General features: G+C 43.1%; 1 protein-coding gene across 16 annotated transcripts in view; it reads left to right on the top strand.

The window, feature by feature from the left end:
* The window catches only part of cbfa2t3 (CBFA2/RUNX1 partner transcriptional co-repressor 3), a 318224-nt gene that overhangs the window by 52070 nt on the left and 238926 nt on the right, over positions 1 to 27228 (top strand). For 4 of the 16 annotated variants that reach the window (XR_011889291.1, XM_072280033.1, XM_072280034.1 and 1 more), the window contains exons 1-2: positions 2075 to 2355; positions 13503 to 13538. The exons of 3 other annotated variants lie outside the window; for them this stretch is intronic. Coding sequence is in view for 8 of the 13 variants with exons in the window: in XM_072280033.1 (XP_072136134.1) it covers positions 2292 to 2355; positions 13503 to 13538 (100 nt within the window). In the remaining 5 variants the exon portion in view is untranslated. Of the gene's footprint in view, positions 1 to 2074; positions 2356 to 13502; positions 13539 to 25861; positions 25903 to 27228 lie in introns of those variants that run through there. 9 more of the 16 variants (XM_072280047.1, XM_072280046.1, XM_072280048.1 and 6 more) reach the window with 5 other exon arrangements.

The following is a 27228-nucleotide window of genomic DNA, read 5'->3' as shown; positions in this document are numbered from 1 at the left end:
ACTCCTCTGTTTTCGTGGATGTTTGCGAAGAAAAAGTATTTCAGGATGTATATTGTATACATTTCTCTGACATTAAATTGTACCTTTGAACCTTTGAATAATGCATTTTGGTAAAAGAAACTGACTATTATTTAAGTGTGGAGAAAATTCAAACATCAGAGGTGCAAAGGGACTTAGGAGTCCTTGTGCAAGACTCCCAGAAGGTTAATTTACAGGCTGAGTCTGTGGTAAAGAGGCAGATGCAATGTTGGCTTTCATTTCAACGGGAATAGAATATAAAAACAAGGAGATAATACTGGAACTTTATAAAACACTGGTTAGGCCACACTTGGAATATTGTCAACAGTTTTGGGTCCCTTATTTCAGAAAGGATGTGTTGTCATTGGAGAGAGTCCAGAGGAGGTTCACGAGGATGATTCCAGGAATGAAGGGGTTAACATATGAGGAGCATTTGGCAGCTTTGGGCCTGTACTCACTGGAATTTAGAAGAATGCCTGGGGCTCTCACTGAAACCTACTGAATGTTGAAAGCAGAAGATAAGGTGTTATATGGAGAGGATGTCTCCTGTGGTGGGGGTAACCAGAACTAGAGAGCACAGCCTCAAAATTGAGAGGCGACCTTTCAGGGCAGGAATTTTTTAGCCAAAGAGTGGTGAATCTGTGGAATACTCTGCCACAGACTGCAGTGGAGTCCAAGTCCGTGGGCATATTCAAAGTGGAAGTTGATAGATTCCTGATTGGTTGGGGCAACAAGGTGTATTGTGAAGAGGGCAGGTACATGGTTTTGAATGGAATCTGGGATCGACTGTAATAAAATGGCGGAGCAGGCACGATGGGTTGAATGGCCTAATTCTGCACCTATGTCTTATGGACTTGAGGGCATGGCTGCAGAAGCCTACCTGGCATTTCAGCGACACCATGGATGATGTCATTGTTGGCCTCCACTCCATTTTCCTGATGAATATTCCATTTTAGTGAGATTGAGGGATTTGATGGGGAAAGTGAGCATGGTAGGAGAAGTCATGCTTTGCATTGGTACCAACAGTCTATCCAAGGAAAGGGACAAGGGCCTGAAGAGTGAAAATAGGAAGTTAGGAAGGAAGCTGAAAAGCAGGACCTCAAGGGTAGTAATCTCTGGATTGCTGCCTGTGCCAGGCTACAGCGAGTAAGAATGGGATGATGTGGCAGATGAATGCGTTGCTGAAGACCCGACCCATGACCAGAGATGAGATATTAGGATTACTGGCCAAAACTTGGTCAAGGGTAATTCAATCAACATCTCTAAAGGAGGAGAGAAGGAAGTCATTTAGGGAAACAGTGCCAGTATTTATGCCTTGACAGCTATAGGCTGGCCAACGGTACAGGTGTCGTGGATGAAGAAGACTGGTTATGTGCAAAATACGAGACTTAAGAGGAGCACACATCCTGGGGGAGTTTAGAAGTTCCAAAGATAGTGGGCAGTTAGGCCATTGTAGGAGTTGTAAGTAAAGGTAAGAATTGTAAAAGAAATGTTGGGCAATTATGAGTGAGGGGTTGGTGGAATTAGGGGTGAGGGTGACAGTTTCATGAGGAGGGTGATAGGATATGGGCAATGGAAGATCCTGTATTACTTAGTAGCAAGCAGGCCCTGAAATTAGCACCATGGGTCACCTTGGAACCAAACTGGGCAACAGATTGATCTTCTGCAAGGAGATAGTCTATGTGCGTCTTCCTTTTGTAAGCACTAACAGGAAAAGGTGCCTGCCCTTTCCTATCCTGTGATTGAAATCTACTTTTCTTATTCTTCCTCACAAGAGATTTGACACAAATCAAACCAATGTTTAATGGTTTTGAATCTCTGTTTCTACCTTATTTAATAGACTGGCTTTTTGGTAGTAGGAGGCTGGAGTGCTGGAACCCCAGACTACGTTTCCATTGAGAGGGAAGTTGTGGGAAGCTGAAGCCGGAATTGCAGGAGGGGAAGAGATGATGGGTTTGGTCACAGCTGGTTCCTGACTGGGAAACTGCTACTGTATCTCAGAGTTTTATCATTCAGTGCAGGCCTGCCATTTCCCCTGTGGCAGAAAGTGCACCTCCACCCACAGTACACTCACCATCCCCCTCAGTTACAGACGTGGTCTGAACTTAGCTACCTTCAGACACAACTTGCTAAGGGTTAGCCTGCTAAAATGAGTTACACAGCTAGTTCACTGTAAGGAATGAAATTTGCTTCAAGTCAAGTAGTAGATTCATTTTTTTTAGCTGTAAAGATTTCTGGTGGTACAGCACAGCTCGGCAAGCCATGTGAATCGTATGTTGGTACGTGAAGGAGCCAGGAATAATCCAACCAAAGAACTCTGCAACAACGCACTTCTTGGTGAGTCGAGAGTTTGTATATTGTGTTGCTTCCTGTGTTGTAGAGTAATGGACATCACTGAAGCTCTGAGTGAAGGAGATATTGATTATACGTTCCCTGGGTATTAGCTGTCAGTTGTTCAAACAGCAGTGAGTAGCAGAGGAAGGGAGAGGATAACAAGAATAGACGTCAGTTTGCATTTATCCTCATTCCTATCCTGTGATCTATTTAAAACTTCAGTTGGGGACCTAGTCACATTTGACTACAACGTATGTGCTCCCAGAACAAGAGAGCTTTGAGAAATGGGAACATTCTAACCAATATGCTCTTTCCATACAGTAATGGTTACCCTTAACAACTTTTCTTTTGATTCCTCCCACTTTCTACAAATTAAAGATACAGTATAGCCATAGCTACTCTCATGGTTTCTAATTATGCCTGCCTTTTCATTGGCTATGTGGAGCAGTCTTTGTTCCAAACTTTTCTCGTACCACTACCCAGCTCTTTCACCGCTACGGTGACAACTGTGTTTGTACTGCCTCCTGTGTCCGTGGGGAAGCTGTCAACTTTGTTACTAATGTCTACCCTTCACATTTCAAACACCGCTCTCTCCTTTCTTAATCCTGGAAACAGACCATCGACTGACATCTTCTACAAACCCACCGACTTTCACACAGCTACCTAGACTACACCCTATCGCACTCTGTCTCTTGTAAAGATGGCATTCCTTTCTCTCCGTTTCTCTGTCTCTGTCACACCTGTTCTCGAGAGGAAGTCCTGCACTCCAGGACATCCGTGCTGTTCTCCTTTATCAGGAAATATGTCCTTGCCTGCCCTACCCCTCTCTGGTTGATGGAGCCCTTCCCCTACTGTTCTCCCAACCAGTTATGATCCTGGTGAAGGATCTCAATATCAACTGTTTATTGATACTGCCTCACCTGCTGAGATCCTCTAGCATCTTGTGTGTATTGCTTAAGATTTCCAGCATCTGCAGGATCTCGTGTCTAACTGTGAGTTGTGGCCTTTTAAGAAGTTAAACAAGGTAGGACACAGTGAATGGTAGGGCTCTGTGCATTGTGGTAGAACAAGGGATCTAGGAGTACAAGTCCATGGCTCCCTGAAAGTGGCAATACAGGTAGGTATGGTAGTGAAGAGTGGCAATACAGGTAGGTATGGTAGTGAAGAGTGGCAATACAGGTAGATATGGTAGTGAAGAAGGTGTCTGGCACACTAGCCTTCACTAGTTAGGGTACTGAGTTATGGGAATTTGGATGTAACATTGTAGTGGTACAGGATGATGGAGTATCATGCACAGTTTTGGTTACCCTTTTCGCATGGGACTAACTTTGAAGGGGATGTTGGTCAGTGTGGATGAGTGCTCGCTTCCACACTATATTACTGACCCATCAACTTCCTCTTGTAGTTCGATCTTCACCTTTGTATCATCTGCATGCTTACATTCAGTGGTGTAGCTCCCAATTTCCCAATAAACATCTTTCAGATAGTAGGCTGCCTTCCTGTTATTGCCACCAGAGTTGATAGGCTGTCATTTGTCCACTACACCCGCCAGGTATTTGCCCATTACTTTGTCCTGTCCAAATCACACTGGCCTTTCTGCATCCTCTCCAAGGCTCAGCCTCCTTCACAGCTTTGTTCTGCCTGCAAACTTGGAGATTTATTTAATTCCCTCATCCAAATCAATCACATCTAATGGTGAATAGTTGTGGCCCAAGCACAGGTCTCACTGGTATTCCACTGGTCGCCGTCTTGGACATCCCGTTTGCCACCTTGCCTCCCTCTCTTGCTCCTGATGTAAGGTTTTGATCAGAAACCCTCCAAAGATTCCTCAAGCATTTTGTATGCGCTCCAGATTTCCAGTGCCTGCAATCTTGTGTTTCCATAGGTCACTGCCACCTGTAAAGGACCCATTTATTCCTACTCACACAAAATGCTGGAAGGACTCAGCAGGACAGGCAGCATCTAAGGAGGAGAATAAGCAGTTGACGTTTGGGCCGAGACCCTCACTGGAACTGGAAAGCCAGAAAAGGAAGGTGGGGAGAATGGAAAGACGACAAGCTAGAAGGTGATAGATGCAGCCAAGTAGTTGGGAAAGGTGAAGGGCTAGAGAAGAAAGGAATTTGATAGGAGAGGAGAGTGGACCATGGGAGAAAGAGAGGGAGGTGGAGATAGGCAAGTGAGGGGACGTGGTAAGAGGCCAGAGTGGGGAATTGAAGAGGGAAGGGGAAAAGATTACCAGAGGTTGGAGAAATCCACATTCATGCTATTAGGTTGGAGGCTTCATCATGGCAGAAGATGAGGCCATGGTCTGACGTGTCAGAATGGGAAAGGGAATAGGAATTTAAATGTTGGCAATCGAAAAATTTTGCTTTTTGCGGATAGAGCTGAAGTACTTGACAAAGTGGCACCCAGTCTCTGTCGGGTCTCACTAATGTAGAGGAGACTGCATTGGCAGCACCGATACAGTAGACATCCCCCACAGATTTGCAGGTGAGGTATTGCTCTGGATTTCCATAATCTGCAGTATCTCTTGCATTGATTATTTATTCCTGATGGGTTCCTGATGTCTAACTGGTTCTCTGTCTACTTTAGCACCTTACCCCCAAACTCACATGTTTCTAATTTGAATGCTAATCTTTTATGGGGGATGATATGGAAATCGTTCTGTAAATCCATTACGGTAACATAGTGGTTTGCATGATGTTTACAGCTCAGGACAGAGTTCAGAATTCAATCTCCGCTTCCTCGGTAAGGACTTTGCATGTCCTCCCTGTGGAACACGTGGATTTTCTCCGGGTGCTCCAAACTTCTCCCACAGTCCAAAGACATGCTGTTTAGTAGGTGAACTGGTCATTGTAAGTTTCCCGTGATTAGGTTAGGGTTAAATTGGGGGTTGCTGGGTGACGCAGCTCAAAGGGCCAGGAGGGTCAGTCCTGCATTGTATCCCAAAAGTAACAAAAAATAAATCTTCTGGCTCTCCATCATCTGTTCTACTAGTTACATCCTCCAAAACATTACTTGATTTGTTAGTCTGATCCTGTCATTCTTCAAGTGCACAGCATTGCATATTTAATAATGAAATGTAGTGTTTTCACTGATTTAAGGCTAATCTATCATTAGTTTCCTATTTTTTTACCTTTTTTTTTAAAAGGTATGGTTACATTGGATCCCCTCCAATCTGTTGGAAATGTTCCAAAGAAGTGGGCACCACTGCATCCACTATTTCCTTAGTACTCTGGGAAGCAGATTTGTGGACCCTGGGATTTGTCAATATTTCAATCCCTCCAATTTCCACAGCACCACTTACCTGCTAATACTGATTTAATTTAGCTTGAGTCATAAGTGTGTGTGTGTTCTGGGCCCAAATATTTTATTTATTTCATTGTCAGCTACTTCAACACAGACAATACCAAACATGCCCAATCTGATAACATTTATTTAGGCAGACATGACAACAATTTATGCAAGTATGTATTCTGGTACTGTGGACCTGAGAGATTAATTAGACCCTGATACCCGGACAACATAGAAGAATACAGTACAGGAACAGGGTCTTCAGCATGTGATGTCTGTCCCAAGTGCCACATCTGCCTGCATGTGATCCATATTCCTCTATAGCCTTCACGTTCATGTGTCTATCCAAGTATCCTTTAGCAACACTATCATGTAAATTGGTAAATGGGTAAAGTGAATTATTACTGAGGTACAGTGAGAATCCTGAATTGCACACTGTTTTCATACAGATACATCGAAGAGCTTGGAAAAAGCGACGCAACAAACTTTTAACGAATTAGCGAGTTGTTTTGTTATGTCTCCCCTCTCGCTGTGAAACAGAGACACCTCTTTTTCCCTTATTAGGGGGAGAGAGAGAGAGCCTGTGGTATGTCGAATTACAGGGTGAACCAGTAGCCTTCGGGGTACTGCAAGTCTGTGTCTTTATCGATGGTTTGCTGCACGCTTGAGTGCTCGGTGGAGGGGCGCCAATGCTTTTTTTTTTGCTGGTGGGTAGGGAGGATTGTTGCTTTGCTGTTGCTTGGGTGTGGGAGCGGGGAGCTGGGTTGAGATTCTAACTTGGAGAAAGGCCAATTTTGATGGTATCAGAAAGGATCTGGCAAGTGTGGATTGGGACAGGCTGTTTCCTGACAAAGGTGTACTTGGTAAGTGGGAGGCCTTCAAAAGTGAAATTTTGAGAGTACAAAGCTTGAATGTGCATGTCAGAATAAAAGGTAACGATAACAGGTGTAGGGAACCTTGGTTGAGGCCCTGGTTAAGGGAAGAAAGGAGGTGCATAGCAGGTATAGGCAGGTAGGAACAAACGAGGTGCTTATGGAGTATAAGAAATGCAAGAGAACACTTAAAGAAATCAGGAGGGCTAAAAGGAGGCATGAGGTTGCCTTAGCTGACAAGGTGAAGGAGAATCCTAAGGGATTCTACAGATAAGTTAAGAGAAAAAGGATCACAAGGGACAAAATTGATTCTCTAGAAGATCAGAATACTAATCCATGCGTGGAGCCAAAACAGATGGGGGAGATCTTAAAAGCATTTTTTGCTTCTGTACTTACTCAGGAGACACATAGAAGTGAGGCAAAATGCCATTAACTTCATGGACTCTTAGCAGCAGGTGGGGTGCAGGGGGAATGGGGGATAGCCAATGTTGTTCCACTGTTTAAGAAAGCCACTAAAACCAAACCAGGAAATTATAGGCTGGTGAGTGTGACATCAGTAGTGAGAAAGTTATTGGAAGGTGTTCTAACGGACTGGATATATGAGTATTTGGATAGACATGTAAGTTATCAGGAAAGTTGATGAAGGTAAGGCAATGGATGTTGGCTGCATGGACTTTATCGAGGTATTTAACAGGTTGCACATGGGAGGTCAATCAAGAACGTTCAGCTGGTCAGCATTCAAGATGAGGTAGTAAATAGGATTAGACATTGGCTTTGTGGGAGAAGCCAGAGAGTGAATATGGATGATAATGTGGTTAACTGGATCAGCAAATATGTGGATGACACCAAGGTTTGGGGTGTAGTGGACAGTGAGGAAGGCTATTATGGCTTGCAGTGGGATCTGGATCAGTTGGAAAATGGGCTGGCACTGAGGAGTACTGTAGAACAAAGGGATCTGGGAACACAGGTCCATAATTCATTGAATAGTGTCACAGGTTGTCTGGGTCAATAAGAAAGCTTTTGGCACATTGGCTTTCATAAATCAAAGTACTAAGCACGGGAGATGGGATGGTACGTTGAAGTTGCGTAAGACATTGGTGAGGTCTAATTTGGAATATTGCGTACAGTTTTGGTCACCTACTGTGGTAAACCATATATATATGTTGTAACTGGGTTACCTGTCTGGACACGCCCCTCTGCTGACTGCTCCTGTGGCTCCTCCCATTGCTCCTCCTCCTCAGTCCAGGGGCAGATACTCAGCATGGTGGAGGTCACATTTTACTGCTAATAAAAGCCTTTCAGTATTCACTCTACTTCCAGTCTTTTGGAGTTATTGATGGTGCATCACCTACCTCCAGAAAAGATGCAAATAAGATTGAAAGAGTACAGAGAAAATTTACATGTTGCCAGGTTTGGAGGACCTGAGTTATATGGAAAGATTGAATAAGTTAGGACTTTATTCCTTGGAATGTAGAAGATTGCAGGGAGAATTGATTGAGGTAGATGAGATTATGAGGGGTATAGATAGGGTAAATGCAAGCAGGATTCTTCCACTGAAGTTTGATGGGACTACAACTAGAGATCACGGATTAAGGGCGAAAGATGAAAAGTTTAAGGGGAACATGAGAGCAGACTTCTTCATTCAGAGGGTCATGAGAATTTGGTATGTATGCAAGCTATATTTCAATTGTTGAGAGAAATTTGGGTGACAGGGGTATGGTCCCAGTGCAGGTTGATGGGAGTAGGCAGTTTAAAGGGCTCAGCACTGACTAGATGGGCCAAAGGCCCTGCTTCTGTGCTGTACTTTTTATGACTCTATGATTCTATCCTTTGTGCATTGTACTCCTAAGGGTCCTAGCATTTATTGAATAACTTCCTCTTACATTTGACCTCCCATTCACATTTGTCTGGATTAAACTCTTATCAGCCCACATTCTTCCAGCCTACTAACACTAAAGGGAACATATCCTGTTCTCTCCAGCTCCTCATCTTTTGTCTCCATCCCACAAATAATTAGACTGATGAATTCTTTCTTTCTGATATCTGATGGATAAATGCTGTACTGCACAAGTTAGACATGAAACAACAGTTCAGTTTCTGAGTAACATAGGCAAAGGCTCATGAAGACTAATCAACACTTTAAATATACCACTGTCCAAGTGCAACTGTTAACACAAAATACAGAAACTAAATATTAATTCATTATGAATTTCACAAAAGCACTTTTTTAAGGCGATGTGAAATAAATGGTTTGAAAGTATGTTTCTCATCCAAGAACACTCAACAGTAAATAAAGTTCCTCAGGAAATCCTCCCAAATTGCACATCTGTCAGTCTTGGGGCTGAGCCGCCAATAGTCAGGTGCATACCCAGCTATGTGTTTGCTCAATTTCATACATATCAAATGGTGCCCCAAAAAGAGATGCTTTGGTTCAGATGCTGAGAGATCAGAACAGCCAGTCAGATATGTGCGATGAAAGGGTTGTGCTTTTTCGGGGTGCCTGATACCAATCCTGTGACAATGAGCTAGGAACTTACACCCTCCGCTCAAACATCAGTCACTGGAGTTCAGTCACTTACACACTGCCAAAGGAATAGACCCAACTGTACTATACATTCAACTATACTATACCTATTGGATATTGTGTATTTTTGATCCTGTGCACTGCGAGAACAGCACGGCCCCCTGCCACCCACACAGTTCTAAAGTCTGAACAGACGACTGCAATTTCTATATTGATCATTGATATTGATCATTGTGTATGTTTGAATTTCTTACTCGCCAATCTCAATACAGGTTTTAAAGTCAAGCAAATCTTCAAGCAGCCAGCCGATGATATTTTGCAGTTAGTCAAGACAATAGAACCTTGGTTGTGGGGTATGGTTCACATCCCTCCCATACTCTGACCTTGTCTGCCTCCAGCATCCCCATTGTGTAAAAGGGCATTGTTTTAGGAAGACCTTTATGAAAGAGTCTCACTACAGAGGCCTCGCTCTATTGGCTTGAGTACATACTCCCACAGTCTATCTCATCTGTAGTAAGTAGAGGTATCTCTGGCGGGTCTCAGTTCCAAGGTCGCGCTTGACTACATTGTCATTGTCTTACTGCACCTTCCACATATGTGTATACTTGAGTATTGTATGTAGGATCAGAGGGCATGCCAAACCATGAGGAAGAAAGGATAGAGGCAGGGAGATTGTGTGACGTCTCCAAAATGAATATCACATAGAGCAGAACAGATCATCCCGTAAGTTCTCAATGAAGTGGAGGGTGCAGATGTGAGGAAATGACTCTAGGCTTGAAAGCGTAGGACTGTGGGAACTTTATGAAACTACAGCTATCGTCCTGGTGCTTTGAAGGTTGTAGGTAAACCAATGGAAGGTATTAATGCAAACAGCTGATGAGTAGAGATCACCGTGAGAACCACTTTCTGCTGGTAATTTTGATTGCATTATAGTTATAGTTTGGGCATCAGAAATTGCTATGAAGATATGATCTGATGATCTGACATACAGAGGCATCATGGAGTGCAGGACCATTACTCCCTGAAAGTAGCAACATAGGCAGATAAGGAGGTAGAGTAGGTGTACAATATGTTTGCCTTCATTAGTTGGGGTGTTGAGTATAAAAGTTGTGGAGTCATATTGCACCTGTATAAAACTTTCATTGGGCAACATTTTGAGCATTGTGTGCAGTTCTGGTTGTTCTCTTGCTGGAAGGATGTGGAGGCTTTGAAGAGGGTACAGAATAGGTTCACCAGGATGCTGTCTGGATTAGAGAGTATTAGCTATTAGGAAAGAATGGACAAACTTGGGTTTTCTCTCGAGCAACAGAGGCTAAGAGGCAACCTGACTGAAGTTTATAAAATTATGAGAGGCAGAGATAGGGTAGATAGTCAAAGTCCTTTCCCCGGGGTGGAAATGTCAAATACTACAGGACTTAGCTTTGAAATAGGTAGATACGGTGTCTATAAAAAGTATTCACCCCCCCCCCACCCCCGCTGCAGAAGTTTTCATGTTATATTATTTTACAACATTGATTAACAGTGATTTAATTTGCCTTATTTGACACTGATCAACAGAAAAATACACTTCCATGTCAAAATGAATACAAATCTCTGCAAAGTGATCTAAACTAATTAGAAATATAAAACACAATAATTGAATGCATATGTTTTCACCTCCCTTTAAAATGACACACCAAATCATCACTGCTGCAGCCAATTGGTTTTAGAAGTCACATAATTAGTGAAATGGAGATCTGTTTTTGGAGACCTGTGTGCAGTCAAGGTGTTTCAATTGATTGTAGTAAAAATACACCTTTATCTGGAAGGTCCAACTGCTGGTAAGTCAATATCCTGGCAAAAATACAAGGTGCTATTGCAATATACAGACCAGCAGCAAAAAAATCCATGAAGACGAAAGAACACTCCAAGCAACTCCGCGAAAACATTATTGAAAAGCACAAGTCAGGAGATGGATACAAGAAAATTTCCAAGTCACTGTATATCCCTTGGAATGCAGTTTAGTCAATCATCAAGAAATGGAAAGAATATGGCCAGCTGTAAAACTGCCTAGAGCAGGCTGTCCTCAAAAACTGAGTGACTGTGCAAGAAGGAGACCAGTGAGGGAGGTCACCAAGAGACCTATGACAACTCTGGAGGAGTTACAAGCTTCAGTGGCTGAGATGGGAGAGACTGTGTATACAACTGTTGCCCGAGTGATTCACCAGTTGCAGCTTTATGGGAGAGTGGCAAAGAGAAAGCCTCTGTTGGGAAAAAAAAATCACATGAAGTCTCAGCTGGAGTTTGCCAGAAGGCACGTGGGAGATTCTCAAGTCAGCTGGAAGAAAGTTCTATGGTCTAATGAAACCAAAATTGAGCTTTTTGGCCATCAGACTAAATACTTTGTCTGGCATAAGCCAAACACTGCACATCATCAAAAAACACGCCATCCCTACCCTGAAGCATGGTGGTGGCTGCATCATGCTGTGGGGATGCTTCACTGCAGCAGACCCTGGAAGGCTTGTGAAGGTAGAGGGTAAAAGGAGTGCAGCAAAATATAGGGAAATCCTGGAGGAAAACCTGATACAGTCTGCAAGAGAACCATGACTTGGGAGAAGATTTGAGAGAATGGCCCCAAGCATAAAACCAAAGCTACACAGGAATTGCCTAAAGACAACAAAGTTAATGTCCTGGAGTGGCCAAGTCAGAGTGCAGACCTCAATCTTATTGAGAATTTGTGGCCGGACTTGTGAAGGGCTGTTCACTCATGATCCCCTGACAGAGCTTGAGCAGTTTTGTAAAGAAGAAATTAGAAAAATTGCAGTGTCCAAATGTGTAAAGCTGATCGAGACCTATCCACACAGACTCAAAGCTGTAATTGCTGCCAAAGGTGCATCTACTAAGTACTGACCTGAAGGGGGTGAATTCTTATGCAATCAATTATCTTGTGTTCTATATTTGTAATTAATTTAGATCACTTTGTAGAGATTTGTTTTCACTTTGATATGAAAGTCTTTTTTCTGTTGATTGTGTCAAAAATCCATTGTGATTCAATATTGTAAAACAGTAAAACATGAAAACTTCCATGGGGGTGGGGGGTGACTACTTTTTATAGGCACTGTAGAATGTGTTGATAGTCAAGGTCCTTTCCCCAGAGCGGAAATGTTAAATACCACAGAGCATAGCTTTGAGATGAGGGAGAAAGTTTTAAGGAGATTTACAAGGCAGATATTTTACACAGGTAGTGGTAGGTGCCTGGATTGCACTGCTAGGAAGGTGGTAAAAGCAAATATATTTGCAACATCTCCGAGGCATTTAGACGAACACAGGAACAGCTATGGAATGTTAACTTTATGAAACAGAACTTTTGTCCTGATGCTGCTAAGGTTGCAGCTGAAACAATGTAAGCTATAGAACATGTGTAGAAGGCTCAGCTGTGTACTTTAAATTGGCGTCATGATTGGCACAGATATTGAAGCTCAAGAGTCTGTTCCTGTGCCCTGCCGGTCAGTGAACGGTGCACGTCGGCAGATGCGTATCTCCGGACCTGCTGGTCAGTGAACGGTGCACGTCGGCAGATGCGTATCTCCGGTGACTTTAATTTAAGATAGTTAACACAAGGTAATACTGCAACATGGAGACCAGCAACATGTTCATTATAATTAGTGAAATATCATAATAAGTTATAATCAGTAAGAGCAAATGAATAGTGTGTGTGGAACAGTAAGATTGTGTACCACTTGGAGGGCCTTTGACTCATGCCTTGCTACCTAAAGTCAGAGCAATACAGCATGGATTCAGACCCTTTGGGATCCCTGCCAACGACCACGTCTATCGGTCTAGTCCCACTCCGCATCCCTCTAGGTCCTGCCCTTCCATGTACCTATCTGAATGCTTTGTACCTCTCTCAAACAAATCACTAGGGGCAACTCTGAGTTCATGAGATGAACGACCCCTCCATCCAGTTCAACCTGCCTTTGTCACCACAGACTAATGGTGTTTTCTGGATGCTACTACGATTATTGCTCCCTTTCTATCTTGCTTCAAGCTCAGATCTTATCAACACACATCAACTGTATCTCCTTTTACCATACAGATAATGGATTTTTCTTATTCAGAGTAACACACACAAAATGCTGGAGGAACTCTGCAAGTCAGGTAGCATCTATGGAAAAGAACAAAGAGTTGACATTTCGGGCTGAAACCTTTCATCAGGACTGGAAGTGAAGGGGAAGAAGATAGAATAAGCAGGTGAGGGGAGGGAAGGGATGACAAGCTAGAGGTTAGTAGGTGAAGCCAGGTGAGCTGGAAGAGGGGCAGCGGAGGGTATCCTCTTATTCATCTTTTTTTCAAAATATCAAAATGGTAGAAGTCATTATGTCTCTTTATCATCCTTCTACAATCCAAGAACTTTAAAGCCAAATTTGATGTAATTGCATCGTCCTGCATTATCTCATAATTCCTTCTATTCAACTATCTAGGTCATTTGTTATCAGGAAAATTTCAAAGATTCCAGGGTGAGTACCAGGCTCTGAAATTCAATGTCTTGTGGATATGTTGTGCCACATTTTGGGTTGTTAATCTACATGAGCATATATGAGAATCAAGGAATGTTCTGAATTGGGCACAAAGTATCTCACTAGTGAAACAAACAATAGAGGAAATTCACAACTCTTGGATATTGGTCTGATTAAACTTTGAGGACAATGAATATCATTCATTGCTGTAATCTCCATACTCTGTGTACAGATTTCTTTCTCCTCCACTCGGCATTGTGCCATGTCAATCCCTTTTAGACCTTGAACTGCAGTTTTTGCACTAAAACATTCTATCACATAGTTCAGAGGATATCGCTAAAACCTCTGAATCTGAAAGTTTTGTTCAAGTGCACTAGAGAGACTTAAACACAAAATCCAAGCTCACTTCCATACTGTGCTGGAGAACATCACAGTCCTCAATAAAAATGAGGCAAGACAAAAAGTCTTTCTATTTATTAATGAGCACTGAGGTTTTGAACCTCAATAAGAGTAGCAAAGCACTTCCTGCCTTGCAGATGTCCCAAGTGCGGACACAGCTGCACTCCCTGGTAAAAGCAGAAGCCACTGTTTTCTGTCACTTCTGTATTTTGTGGTGTGGCTTTTATCAGCTTGCAACATACCAGGGGATTTCAGGAGCTGAAAACGAGAAACTGCAACAAGTTGCGAGGCAATAGCAGCTTCAGTAAATTGTGATTGTTTCACTTTGTGACAACTTTTTGAAATGCCATTGACTACGTATACAAGACCAGAAGGCATAGGAGCAGAATTAGGCCATTTGGCCATTCGAGTCTCCTCCGCCATTTCATCATGGCTGATTTATTTTGCCTCTCAGCCCCAATCTCCCTCCTTCTGCCCACATCCCTTCATGCCCTGACCAATCTAGAATCTATCAAGCTCTGTCTTAAATATGCATAAAGACTTGGCCTCCACAGCTGCCTGTGGCAAAGAATTCCACAGATTTGCCACTCTCTGGCTAAAGCAATCCCTCCTCATCTCTGTTCTAAAAGGACACCCCTCTATTCTGAGGCTGTCTCCTCTGGTCAGACTCTCCCACCATAGAAAATATCATCTCCACATCCACTCTGTCAAGGCCTTTCAGCATTTGATAGGTTTCAATGAGGTCACCCCTCATTCTTCTGATTTCTGGCGAATACAGGCCCAGAGCCATCAAAAACTCTTCATACGACAAGCTGTTTAAACATAGAATAGTACAGCACAGTACAGGCCTTTCAGCCCATAATGTTGTGCCGACCCTCAAACCTTGCCTCCCATATACCCCCCCCCACTTTAAATTCCTCCATATACCTGTCTAGTAGTCTCTTAAATTTCACTAGTGTATCTGCCTTCACCACTGACTCAGGCAGTGCATTCCACGAACCAACCATTCTCTGAGTAAAAAACCTTCCTCTAATATCCCCCTTGAACTTCCCACCCCTTACCTTAAAGCCATGTCCTCTTGTATTGAGCAGTGGTGCCCTGGGGAAGAGGCGCTGGCTATCCACTCTATCTATTCCTCTTATTATCTTGTACACCTCTATCATGTCTCCTGTCATCCTCCTCCTCTCCAAAGAGTAAAGCCCTAACTTCCTTAATCTCTGATCATAATGCATACTCTCTAAACCAGGCAGCATCCTGGTAAATCTCCTCTGTACCCTTTCCAATGCTTCCACATCCTTCCTATAGTGAGGCGACCAGAAATGGACACAGTACTCCAAGTGTGGCCTAACCAGAGTTTTATAGAGCTGCATCATTACCTCACGACTCTTAAACTCTATCTCTTGACTTATGAAAGCTAACACCCCATAAGCTTTCTTAACTACCCTATCTACCTGTGAGGCAACCTTCAGGGATCTGTAGACATGTACCTCCAGATCCCTTTGCTCCTCCACACTACCAAGTATCCTGCCATTTACTTTGTACTCTGCCTTGGAGTTTGTCCTTCCAAAGTGTACCACCTCACACTTCTCTGGGTTGAACTCCATCTGCCATTTCTCAGCCCACTTCTGCATCCTATCAATGTCTCTCTACAATCTTCAACAATCCTCTACACTATCTATAACACCACCAACCTTTGTGTCATCTGCAAACTTGCCAACCCACCCTTCTACCCCCACATCCAGGTCGTTAATAAAAATCATGAAAAGTAGAGGTCCCAGAACCGATCCTTGTGGGACACCTCTAGTCACAACCCTCCAATTTGAATGTACTCCCTCCACCATGACCCTCTGCCTTCTGCAGGCAAGCCAACTCTGAATCCACCTGGCCAAACTTCCCTGGATCCCATGCCTTCTAACTTTCTGAATAAGTCTACCGTGTGGAACCTTGTCAAATGCCTTACTAAAATCCATATAGATCACATCCACTGCACTACCCTCATCTATATGCCTGGTCACCTCCTCAAAGAACTCTATCAGGCTTGTCAGACATGATCTGCCCTTCACAAAGCCATGCTGACTGTCCCTGATCAGACCATGATTCTCTAAATGCCTATAGATCCTATCTCTAAGAATCTTTTCCAACAGCTTTCTCACCACAGACGTAAGGCTCACTGGTCTATAATTACCCGGACTATCCCTACAACCTTTTTTGAACAGGGGGACAACATTCGCCTCCTTCTAATCCTCCGGTACCATTCCCGTGGACCAACGAGGACATAAAGATCCAAGCCAGAGCCACAGCAATCTCTTCTCTGGCCTCATGGAGCAGCCTGGGGAATATTCTGTCAGGCCTCGGGGACTTATCTGTCTTAATGTATTTTAACAACTCCAACACCTCCTCTCCCTTAATATCAACATGCTCCAGGACATCAACCTTACTCATATTGTCCTCACCTTCATCAAGTTTTCTCTCATTGGTGAATACTGAAGAGAAATATTCATTGAGGACCTCGCTCACTTCCACAGCCTCCAGGCACATCTTCCCACCTTTATCTTTAATCGGTCCTACCTTCACTCCTGTCATCATTTTGTTCTTCACATAATTGAAGAAAGCCTTAGGGTTTTCATTTACCCTACTCACCAAGGCCTTCTCATGCCCCCTTCTTGCTCTTCTCAGCCCCTTCTTAAGCTCCTTTCTTGCTACCCTGTATTCCTCAGTAGACCCATCTGATCCTTGCTTCCTAAACCTCATGTATGCTGTCTTTTTCCACCTGACTAAATTTTCCACCTCACTAGTCACCTATTGTTCCTTCACCCTACCATTCTTTATTTTCTTCACCGGGACAAATTTATCCTTAACATCCTGCAAGAGATCCCTAAACATCGACCACATGTGTATAGTACATTTCCCTGCAAAAACATCATCCCAATTCACACCCGCAAGTTCTAGCCTTATATCCTCATAATTTGCCCTTCCCCAATTAAAAATTTTCCTGTCCTCTCTGATTCTATCCTTTTCCATGATAATGGTAAAGGTCAGGGAGTTGTGGTCACTGTCCCCCAGATGCTCACCCACTGAGAGATCTGTAACCTGAACCGGTTTGTTACCTAGTACTGGATCTAGTATGGCATTCCCCCTGGTCAGCCTGTCCACATACTGTGACAGGAATCCGTCCTGGAATCATTTTTGTGAACTTCCTTTCAATCCTCTCCAGTTTCAGCACATCCTTTCCAAGGTGCCCAAAACTGTTCACAATACTGCCAAGTGAGGCCTAACAGTGCTTTATAAAGTCTCAACATTACATCTTTGCTTTTATATTCCAGTCCTCTTGAAATGAATGCCTACATCACATTTGCCTTCCTCACCACAGTCTCAACCTGCAAAATAATAGAAACATAGAAAAACTACAGCAAAATACAGGTCCTTCAGCCCACAATGCTGTGCCAAACATGTACTTACTTTAGAAATTACCTAGGGTTACCCATAGCCCTCTATTTTTCTAAGCTCCATGTACCTATCCAAAAGTCTCTTAAGAGACCCTATTGTATTCGCCTCCACCACCATCACCGGCAGCCCATCCCATGCACTCACCATCTGTGTAAAAAAAAACTTACCCCCGACATCTCCTCTGTACCTATTTCCAAGCACCTTAAAACTGTGCCCTTTTGTGTTAGCTATTTTAGTCCTGGGAAAAAGCCTCTGACTATCCACGCGATCAATGCCTCTTCAGGGTATCCTGCACAAGGACTCCCAATTCCCTTTGTGCCTCAGTATTTTATATTTTCTCTCCATTTAGAAAATAGTCAACCCTTTCTACCTATGTGTATTTCCCAACACTGTATTTCATTTGTCACTTCTTTGCTCATTCTCCAGATCTACATCCTTCTGTGGTCTCTCTACTTCCTCAAAACTACCTGCCCCTCCATCTACCTTCATACTGTCTGCAAACTTTGCAACAAAGCCATCAATTCCAGCACTTAAATCATTGACATATAACGTAAAAGGAATCAGTCCAACACAGACCCCTTTGGAACACCACAAGTCACTGGCAGCCAGCCAGAAAAGGCTCCCTCCATTCCCACTCTTTGCCTCCCTCCAATCAGCCACTGCTTAATGCATGATAGAATCTTTTCTGTAATACCACGGGCTCGTAGCTTGTTAAGTAGCCTTATGTGTGGCACCTTGTCAAAGGCCTTCTGAAAAACCAAGTACACAACATCAACCACTTCTCCTCTGTCTATCCTGCTTGCTATTTCTTCAAACAATTCCAATAGATGTGTCAGGCAAGATTTTCCCTTGAGGAAACCATGCTGACTATGGATAGACATTAAGCTCTCAGCTCAGATATTCCCCCTCAGATAACCTCATCTCCTAACTCTCACTTGTACTTGTGCCCTCTTGCTCTAGACACACCCAACCATGCTATATAAGGCTGATGCAATGCTGAGGCTTTATAAGGCATTGGTCAGATCGCATTTGGAGTATTCTGAGCAGTTTTAGATTTTAGATTATGAGGACACACAGTCCTCTTTTATTGCCATTTAGTAATGCATGCATTAAGAAATGATACAATGTTCCTCCAGAATGATATCACAGAAACACAAGACAAACCCACTGAAAAACTGACAAAAACCACATAATTATAACATATAGTTACAACAATGCAAAGCAATACCATAATTTGATAAAGAACAGACCATGGGCACGGTAAAAAAAAGTCTCAAAGTCTCTTGAAAGTCCCATCATCTCACGCAGATGGTAGAAGGAAGAAAAAAAACTCTCCCTGCCATGAACCTCCAGCGCCGCAAACTTGCTGATGCAGCACCCTGGAAGCACCCAACCACAGCGGACTCTTGAGTCCGTCCGAAAACTTCGAGCCTCCGACCAGCCTTCCAACACCGAGCACCATCTCTGCTGTGCGCTTGGACCCCAGGCCCGGCAACAGGCAAAGCCGAGGATTTGGGGACTTCCCCTCCGGAGATTCTCGATCGCACAGTAACAGCGGCAGCAAAGCAGGCATTTCAGAAGTTTTTCCAGATGTTCCTCTGTGCTTCTCATGTCTGTCTCCATCAAATCAGGATTGTGCACGGCCCCTACTTAACAAATATGATATCATTTCGGAGCGGCCACGCTTGCTGCGTCACGCCGCCATCTTCTCCTCCCCTCCTTGGATTTTAGCCTCCAAATTTAAGAATGGATGTGCTGGCATTGGAGAGGATCTAAAAGAAGTTTATGTAATAATCTCAGGAATGAAAGGGTTAATGAATGAGGAGTGTTTGAATGCTCTATGTCTGTATTAACTGGAGTTTAGAAGAATGAGGGGGGATCTCATTGAAATCTACTGCTTATTGAAAGGACTAGATAGAGTGGACATGAAGAGGATGTTTCCCGTAGTGGGAGATGGGAGCGTCTAGGACCAGAGGGCACAGCCTCAAAATATAAGGACATCCCTTCAAAATCAAAAATGAGTAGGAATTTCTTTAACCAGAGAGTGCTGAATCTGTGGAATTCATTGCTATAGATGGCTGTAGATGCCACGTAATTGGGTATATTTAAAACAAATTTACAGTGTCTTGATTAGAAAGAGCATCAAAGTTTATGGGAAGAAGGTAGGAACACAAGAACATAGGAAATAGGAGCAGGAGTCGGCCATCTGGCCTGTCGAGCCTGCTCCACCATTCAATAAGATCATGGCTGATCTGACCATGGACTCATCTCCAACTACCTACCTTTTCCCCATAACCCTTAATTCCCCTACTGTGCAAAATCTATCCAACCTTGCCTTAAATATATTTACTGAGGTAACCTCCACTGCTTCATTGGGCAGAGAATTCCACAGATTCACCACTCTCTGGGAAAAGCAGTTCCTGCTTATCTCTGTCCTACATCTACTCCCCTGAATCTTGAGGCTATGTCCCCTAGTTCTAGTCTGACCTAGTCAGTGGAAACTTTCCTTCCTCTATCTTATCTATCCCTTTCATAATTTTATGTTTCTATAAGATCTCCTCTCATTCTTCTGAATTCCAGCGAGTACAGTCCCAGGCGACACAGTCTCTCCTCATAGTCTAATCCCCCTCTTCTCTGGAATGAGCCTGGTGAACCTCCTCTGCATCGTCTTCAAATCCAGTATATCCTTCTTCAAGTACGGAGACCAGAACTGCACACAGTACTCCAGGTGTGGCCTCACCAGTACCCTGTACAGTAGCAGCATAACCTACCTGCTCTTATATTCAATCCACTAGCAATGAAGGGCAATATTCCATTTGCCTTCTTGATAGCCTGCTGCCAACCTTTTGTGATTCATGCACAAGCACTCCCATGTCCCTCTGCACAGCAGCATGCTGCAATTTTTTACCATTTAAATAATAATCTGCTCTTTCATTTTACCTTCCAAAGTGGATGACCTCGCATTTACCAACATTGTACTCCATCTGTCAGACCCTTGCCCACTCACTTAACCTATCTATATCTCTCTGCAGACTCTCTGTATCTTCTGCACAATTTGCATTTCCACTCACTTTCACTTTCACTCACCATCAGCAAACTTAGATACACTACACTTAGTCCCCTCTTCCAGATCGTTAATGTAAATCGTGAACATTTGCAGGCCCAGCACCGACCCCAGCGGCACACCGCTCACCACTGATTGCCAACCGGAGTAACACCCATGTATTCCTACTCTCTACTTTCTATTAGTTAACCAATCCTCTATCCATGCCCGGCCTCCTGTCCCATGATCCTCTCATATCCCTTTTGCCAATCACCTGTCCAGCTCTTGGCTCCATCCCGCCCCCTCCTGTCTTCTCCTATCATTTCGGATCTCCCCCTCCCCTTCCCACTTTCAAATCTCTTACTAACTGTTCCTTCAGTTAGTCCTGACGAAGGGTCTCGGCCTGAAACGTCGACTGTACCGCTTCCTAGAGATGCTGCCTGGCCTGCTGTGTTCACCGGCAACTTTGATGTGTGTTGTTAGTGGTACTTTGTTGCTTTTTAAAGTTTTCCCAATCTTCCAGTTTCCCACTACTCCTGGCGACTTTGTATGCATGAGCTTTTAGTTTGATGCCTTCTTTTATTTCATTAGTTATCCGAGGCTGGCTCTCCCCACCCTACTGTCCTTGCTTTTAACTGGAATATACTTTTGTTGAGCACTGTGAAAGATCTCTGTGAAAGTCTTCCACTGTTCCTCAACCGTCCCACCATATAGCCTGTGTTCCCAGTCTATCCAACTCCTCCCTCATCCCATTGTAGTCTACATTGTTTAGGCATAATACATGGGTTTTAGATTGAACTATTGCACCCTCCATTTGTATGAGAAACTCAGTCATACTGTGATCACTCTTTCCAAGAGGATCCCTAACTACAAGATCACTAATTTTACCTGTCTTATTGCACAGGACCAGATCTAAGATAGCAAGTTCCCTTGTAGGTTCAGTAACATGCTGTTCAAGAAAGCCATCACGTATGCATTCTATGAAGTCCTCCTCAAGGCTGCCACGATCAAATGATTCACCCAATTTATGTGCAAATTAAAGTCCCCTGAGATAATAGCTGTTCCATTCTTACATGCCTCAGATATTTCTCTGGTTATTGCCTGTGCCACTGTAATGTTATTAGTCGGTGGCCAATAGACAATTCCCGCCAGTGATTTTTTTCCCCTTTACTATTCCTAATCTCTTCCCAGATGGATTCAACATTCTGCTCCTTCAATCTTATATCATCTCCCTCTATTACCCTGATCACATCTTTAATTAAGAGCACTATCCCACCTCTCTTACCTTCCTGCCTATCCTTCCACGTTACCTGATATCCTTGGATATTTAATTCCCAGTCCTCTCCTCCCTGCAACCATGTCTCTGTAATGGCCACTGAATCAGCCCTTTTGTGCTGATTTGAGACACAAGTTCACTGACCTTGTTTCAAACACTACAGGCATTTAAACAGGCCCTTACACTCATTATGTTTTCAAAATCTTGAAATCTTTTACTCTTTTTCACTTGACTATTCTTCAGTGAACTCTTACTTTTCTCTTTTTCTATTTTTTTATGGAGAATGAGGTTGAGATGGAAAACAAATAGCCATGACTGAATGGCAGAGCAGACTTGGTGGGTTGAATGGCCTAACTCTGCTTCTATGTCTTATTGTCTTATATACCCTATCAAAGCCTTCTTATACCCCATCAAAACCTCCTTATACCCCATCAAAACTTTCTTATACCCCGTCAAAACCTTATGCCCTTTCAAAGCCTTCTTAAACCCTGTCAAAACCTTATACCCTGTCAAAACCTTCTTATACCCCATCAAAACCTTCTTATACCCCGTCAAAGCCTTCTTATATCCCCATCAAAACCTTCTTATATCCCCATCAAAACCTTCTTATATCCTGTCAAAGCCTTCTTATATCACGTCAAAGCCTTCTTATACCCCCATCAAAACCTTCTTATACCCCATCAAAACCTTCTTATACCCCGTCAAAGCCGCCTTATACCCCATCAAAGCCTCCTTATACCCTGTCAAAGCCTCCTTAAACCCTGTCAAAGCCTTCTTATACCCCTGTCAAAGCCTCCTTGTACCCCATCAAAGCCTTCTTGTACCTCTATCAGGTTACCCCTCTGTTATATCTCTCCTTAGACCTGAATTTGTGCAATCCAGGCAACATCGTTTGTACAATTACTCCTACTGCAAGCAGAACTGGACATGATAGAACATGGCCAAAACAATGTTCTGTAAATTCTAAAATGAATGTTTTTCACCACTTCTCTGCTCTTATATTCCATGCTCTGGCAGATAAATATGCCTCCTTCATCTCTTTAACTACTTGTGCTGTAATTTTGTACCAAGGCTCCTAAGGCCCTACTATTTACTGTTATTTGAGCTGAGAAAATGAATCACATGGCATTTGTCAGGATTAATTCCATCTGTCATTATTCCACTAATTTATCAGCTGATTAGAATCACGCTGTCCTCCATGCTATCTTCACCACCATAAGTTAATTCAAGTTTTGTTTCTGTATTCTCTGTGTTAACGATTTTCAGCTTCGACTGTGGTGTATTTAAAAGGTTGCTGAGTCTTTATCAAGGAACACACACAAAATACTGGAGGAACTCAGCAGGCCAGGCAGCATCTGTGGAGAAGGGTCCTGCCGAAGGCTTTTGGCTGGAAACGTCGAGTGTACTCTTTTCCATAGAAGCTGCCTGGCCTGCTGAGTTACTCCAGCATTTTGTGAGCGTTTTTGGATTTCCAGCATCTGCCGATTTTCTTTTGTTTGCTGAGTCTTTTTCTTCAGTCTTGGCCTATGTTATTCAGAAATTGAAATATTTTGAGTTTAAGATTAAGCTTAATCATCAATCAACCATATATGAATATCTATGAGCACAGCCCAATGAAACAGCATTCCTACAGTTGTTTCTGGCTGATCCTTGTGCAGTACAACACATGTTCATCAGAGATCAGAAAGAAAGAATTCATCAACCTATCTGAATGGATGGAGGCAAAAGATGAGGAGCTGGAGGGAATGGAAAATAGGATAGGTAGATATTTTATTGATTCCAAAGGAAATTACAGTGTCACAAGTGCACAGATATATAAATGTACAGGTATTAGAAGAGATTTAAAAAAGAATTTAAAAAAATAAGTTACCTCAAACAGTCTAACAGGAAGGGGCCATCACTTCTTTGGGTAGAGGATCCTTTAGTGTTAGTAGGCCGGAAGAAAGAGGGCTGAGAAGTGGCCGATGGAGTTTAATCCGGACAAATGTGAAATGTTACACTTTATGATGTCAAAGGTAAGAGAAAGTTGTTCAGTAATTGGTAGGACCCTTAGTAATATGATGTACAGAAGATCTTGGAGTGATATGGTATGTTGCCTCGCAGGTGCCAGGGTCAGGGACATCTCAGATCAGGTCCAAGGGGGAGGGCGAACAGTCAAAAGTCATGGTACATATTGGTGCCAACAACATTGGTAAGAAAAAGGGAGGAGGTCTTGACGAGAGAAAGTAGGGCGTTAGGTAGAAATCTGAAAAGCAGGACCTCAGGGTAGTAATCTCTGGATTGCTACCTGTGTCACGTGCCAGTAAGGGTAAGAATAGGATGATCTAGCAGATGAATGCATGGCTGAGGAATATAGCAGACTTGTCATCATTGGTTAGGGTATTGAGTATAAAGGTCAGGAAGTCATGTTGCAACGGAATAAAATTTGGATTTGGCCACATCTGGAGTGTTTTGTTCAGTATGCACATGTTTGGAGTTCTGATGAGCCTCACATCAGTGGTAGCGAAGCTATTGGAGAGGATTCTTGGGAATAGGATTTACTCATATTTGCCAAAGCTTGACTTTATTGGGGACAGTCTCATGGCTTTGTGTGGGGCAGGTAGTGTCTTACAAACTTGATTAAGTTATTTTGAGGAGGTGACAAAGATGATTGATGGGGACAAGGTAGTGAATGTTGTTTTCAGAGATTTTAGACATTTGACAAGGTCCTTCATGGTGAGCTGGTCCAGAAGAGTAAGATGCATGAGGATAGAGGGTGGTGTTGAAGGGATCTTATTCTGACCTGATGTCAGTAACCAGCGTTCTGCAGAGATCAGTGTTGGGACATCTGTTGTTTATGAAAATGCTAGTAAGTTTGCAGAGGACACAAATATTGGTGGAGTTGTAGATTGTGAAGAGGGTTGACAAAGGGCAAAGCGGAATATATACTGAGTGGCCATTGTACGCCTGCTCATTAATTCAAATACCTAAACAGCCAATGATGTGGCAGCAACTCAATGCATTAAAGCATGCAGACATATTAATTTTTTTTGTTCTTCAGACCAAACATCAGAATGGGGAGAAACATGATCTAATTGACCTTGACCATGGAATGTTTGTTGGTGCCAGACGGGCTGGTTTGAGTATTCAGAAGCTACTGATCTCCTGGGATTTTCACAAAAACAGTCTCTGGAGTTTACAGAAAAAGCAAAAAGCAAAAAACATCCACTGAGCAGAAGTTCTGTGGGCAAAAATGCCTTGTTAATGAGAGAGGTCAGAGGAGAATGGCCAGACTGGTTCAAGCCGACAGGAAGGCAACAGTAACTCAGATAACCACACGTTGTAAGAGTGCTACACTTAAGAGCATCTCTGAACACACAACACATCAAACCTTGTAGTGGATGGGCTACAGCAGTAGAAGATCACTAAGTATTCCCATTCTATATCCAATAAAGTGGCCGCAGTGTGCAGATCATTTACATATATGGGCAGAGAAATGATAGATGGAATCTAATCCAGGCAAGTGTAAGGTGTTGCACTTTGGGAAGTCTGAAGTAAGGGGAACATTCACAGTAAATGGCAGGACCCTTAAGAATATTGATGTCCATAGTTCTCGGAAAGCGGCAGCACAGGTAGATGGGGGTAAAATAGGCTTTTTGCATGTTTATCTTTATCGGTTGGAGCTTTGAGCATAAGAGTCAGAAGGTTATGTTGCAGCTGTGTAAAACTTCGGTTAGGCTACATATGGTCTAAACTTTGATCTTTCAAGAATCACTTGAGTCTGGCATAGTCCCGGAAGACTGGAAGATTGCAAATATCACTTCACTCTTTAAGAAGGGGGGAAGGCAAAATAAATTATAGGCCAGTTCGCCTAACCTCAGTGGTTGGGAAAATGTTGGTGTTTGTTATGAAGGATGAGGTTTTGGGGTACTTGCAGATAAAATAAGTCAAAGTCATCTTGGTTTCTGTAAAAGAAAGTCTTGCCTGACAAATCTGTTAGAGTTCTTCAAAGAAGTAACAAGCAGGGTGGACAAAGGAAAGGCAGTGGATGTCATTTACTTGGATTTTCAGAAAGCGTTTGCTTAACAAGATAAAATCCTATGGTGTTACAGGAAATATACTGGCATGGATAGAGGAATAGCCGACAGACAGGAGGCAGCGAGTGGGAATAAAAGGGACCTTTTCCGGTTGGCTGACGGTGACCAGAGGTGTTCCTCAGGGTCAGTATTATGACCGCTGCTTTTCACATTGTTTGTCAAGATTTGAATAATGGAATTGATGGCTTTGTGGCAAAGTTTGCAGATGATATGAAAGTAGGTGAAGAGGCAGGTAGTGCTGAGGAAGCAATGCGATTTCAGCAGGACTTAGGCAAATTGGAAGAATGGGCAAAAAAGTGGAAGATGGGAAAAAGTGTTGGGAAATGTACAATGATGCACTTTGGTAAAAGGAACAATAGTGCAGACTATTATCTAAATGGGGAGAAGGTTCAAACATCAGAGGTGTAGAGGGACTTTGGAGTCCTTGTGCAAGACTCCTAGAAAACTAATTCAAAGGTTGAGTCTGTAGTTAAGAAGGCAAATGTTTTGTTGGCATATTTCAACAGGAATAGAATATAAAAACAAGGAGATAATACTGAAGCTTTATAAGACACTGGTTAGGCCGCACTTGGAGAATTGTCAACAGTTTTGGGCCCCTTATCTCGGAAAAGATGTGTTGTCATTGGAGATGACAAAGATGTGTTGTCAGAGGAGGTTCATGATGATGATTCTGGGAATGAAGGGGTTAACACATGAGGTGCATTTGGCAGCTTTGGGCTTGTCCTCACTGGAACTTAGAAGAATGCGTGGGGATCTCATTGAAATCTACCGAATGTTGAAAGGACTAGATAGGGTGGAAGGGGTGAGGATGTTTCCTGTGGTGGGGGTAACCAGAACTAGAGAGCACAACCTTAAAATTGAGGGGCGGCCTTTTAGAGCAGAGGTGAGGAGGAATTTTTTTTTTAGCCAAAGAGTGGTGAATCTGTGGAGTGTTCTGCCACAGACTGTGATGGAGGCCAAGTCTGTGAGTATATTTAAGGCGGAAGCTGATCGTTTCCTGAGCAGTCAGGATATCAAAGGATATGGGGAGAAGGCGGCGGAATGGGGTTGAGTGGGATCTGGGATCAGCCATGATGGAATGGGAGAGCAGGGTCGATGGGCTGAATGGCCTAATTCTGCTCATATGTCTTATGGCTTATGGTGTTTTGTTTTCAGTTTTGGTCACTCCATTACTGGATGAATGTGGAGCTTTGGAGAAGGTGTGTTGGAGATTCACCAGGTTGCTGCCTGGCTTATGGAGTAATAGCTCGAAGAAGAGGTTGGACAGGCTCGACTGTTTTCTCAGTCAAGAAAGAGTCACTGTCTCTTTCCAAGGGTAGAAATGTCAAAGGGCATGACTTTAAGGTGAAAGGGGGAGCATTGAAGGGAGATGTGCAGGGCAAGTTTTTACACCGAGTGGTAGGTGCCCGGAATATACTGTTGGCTGGGAGTGGAAGCAGACATGATCAT

The sequence above is a fragment of the Mobula birostris genome, chromosome 15, assembly GCF_030028105.1.
Source record: "Mobula birostris isolate sMobBir1 chromosome 15, sMobBir1.hap1, whole genome shotgun sequence".
NCBI classification, from domain to species: Eukaryota; Metazoa; Chordata; class Chondrichthyes; order Myliobatiformes; family Myliobatidae; genus Mobula; species Mobula birostris.
This window is presented reverse-complemented; position numbering and strand designations above follow the sequence as displayed.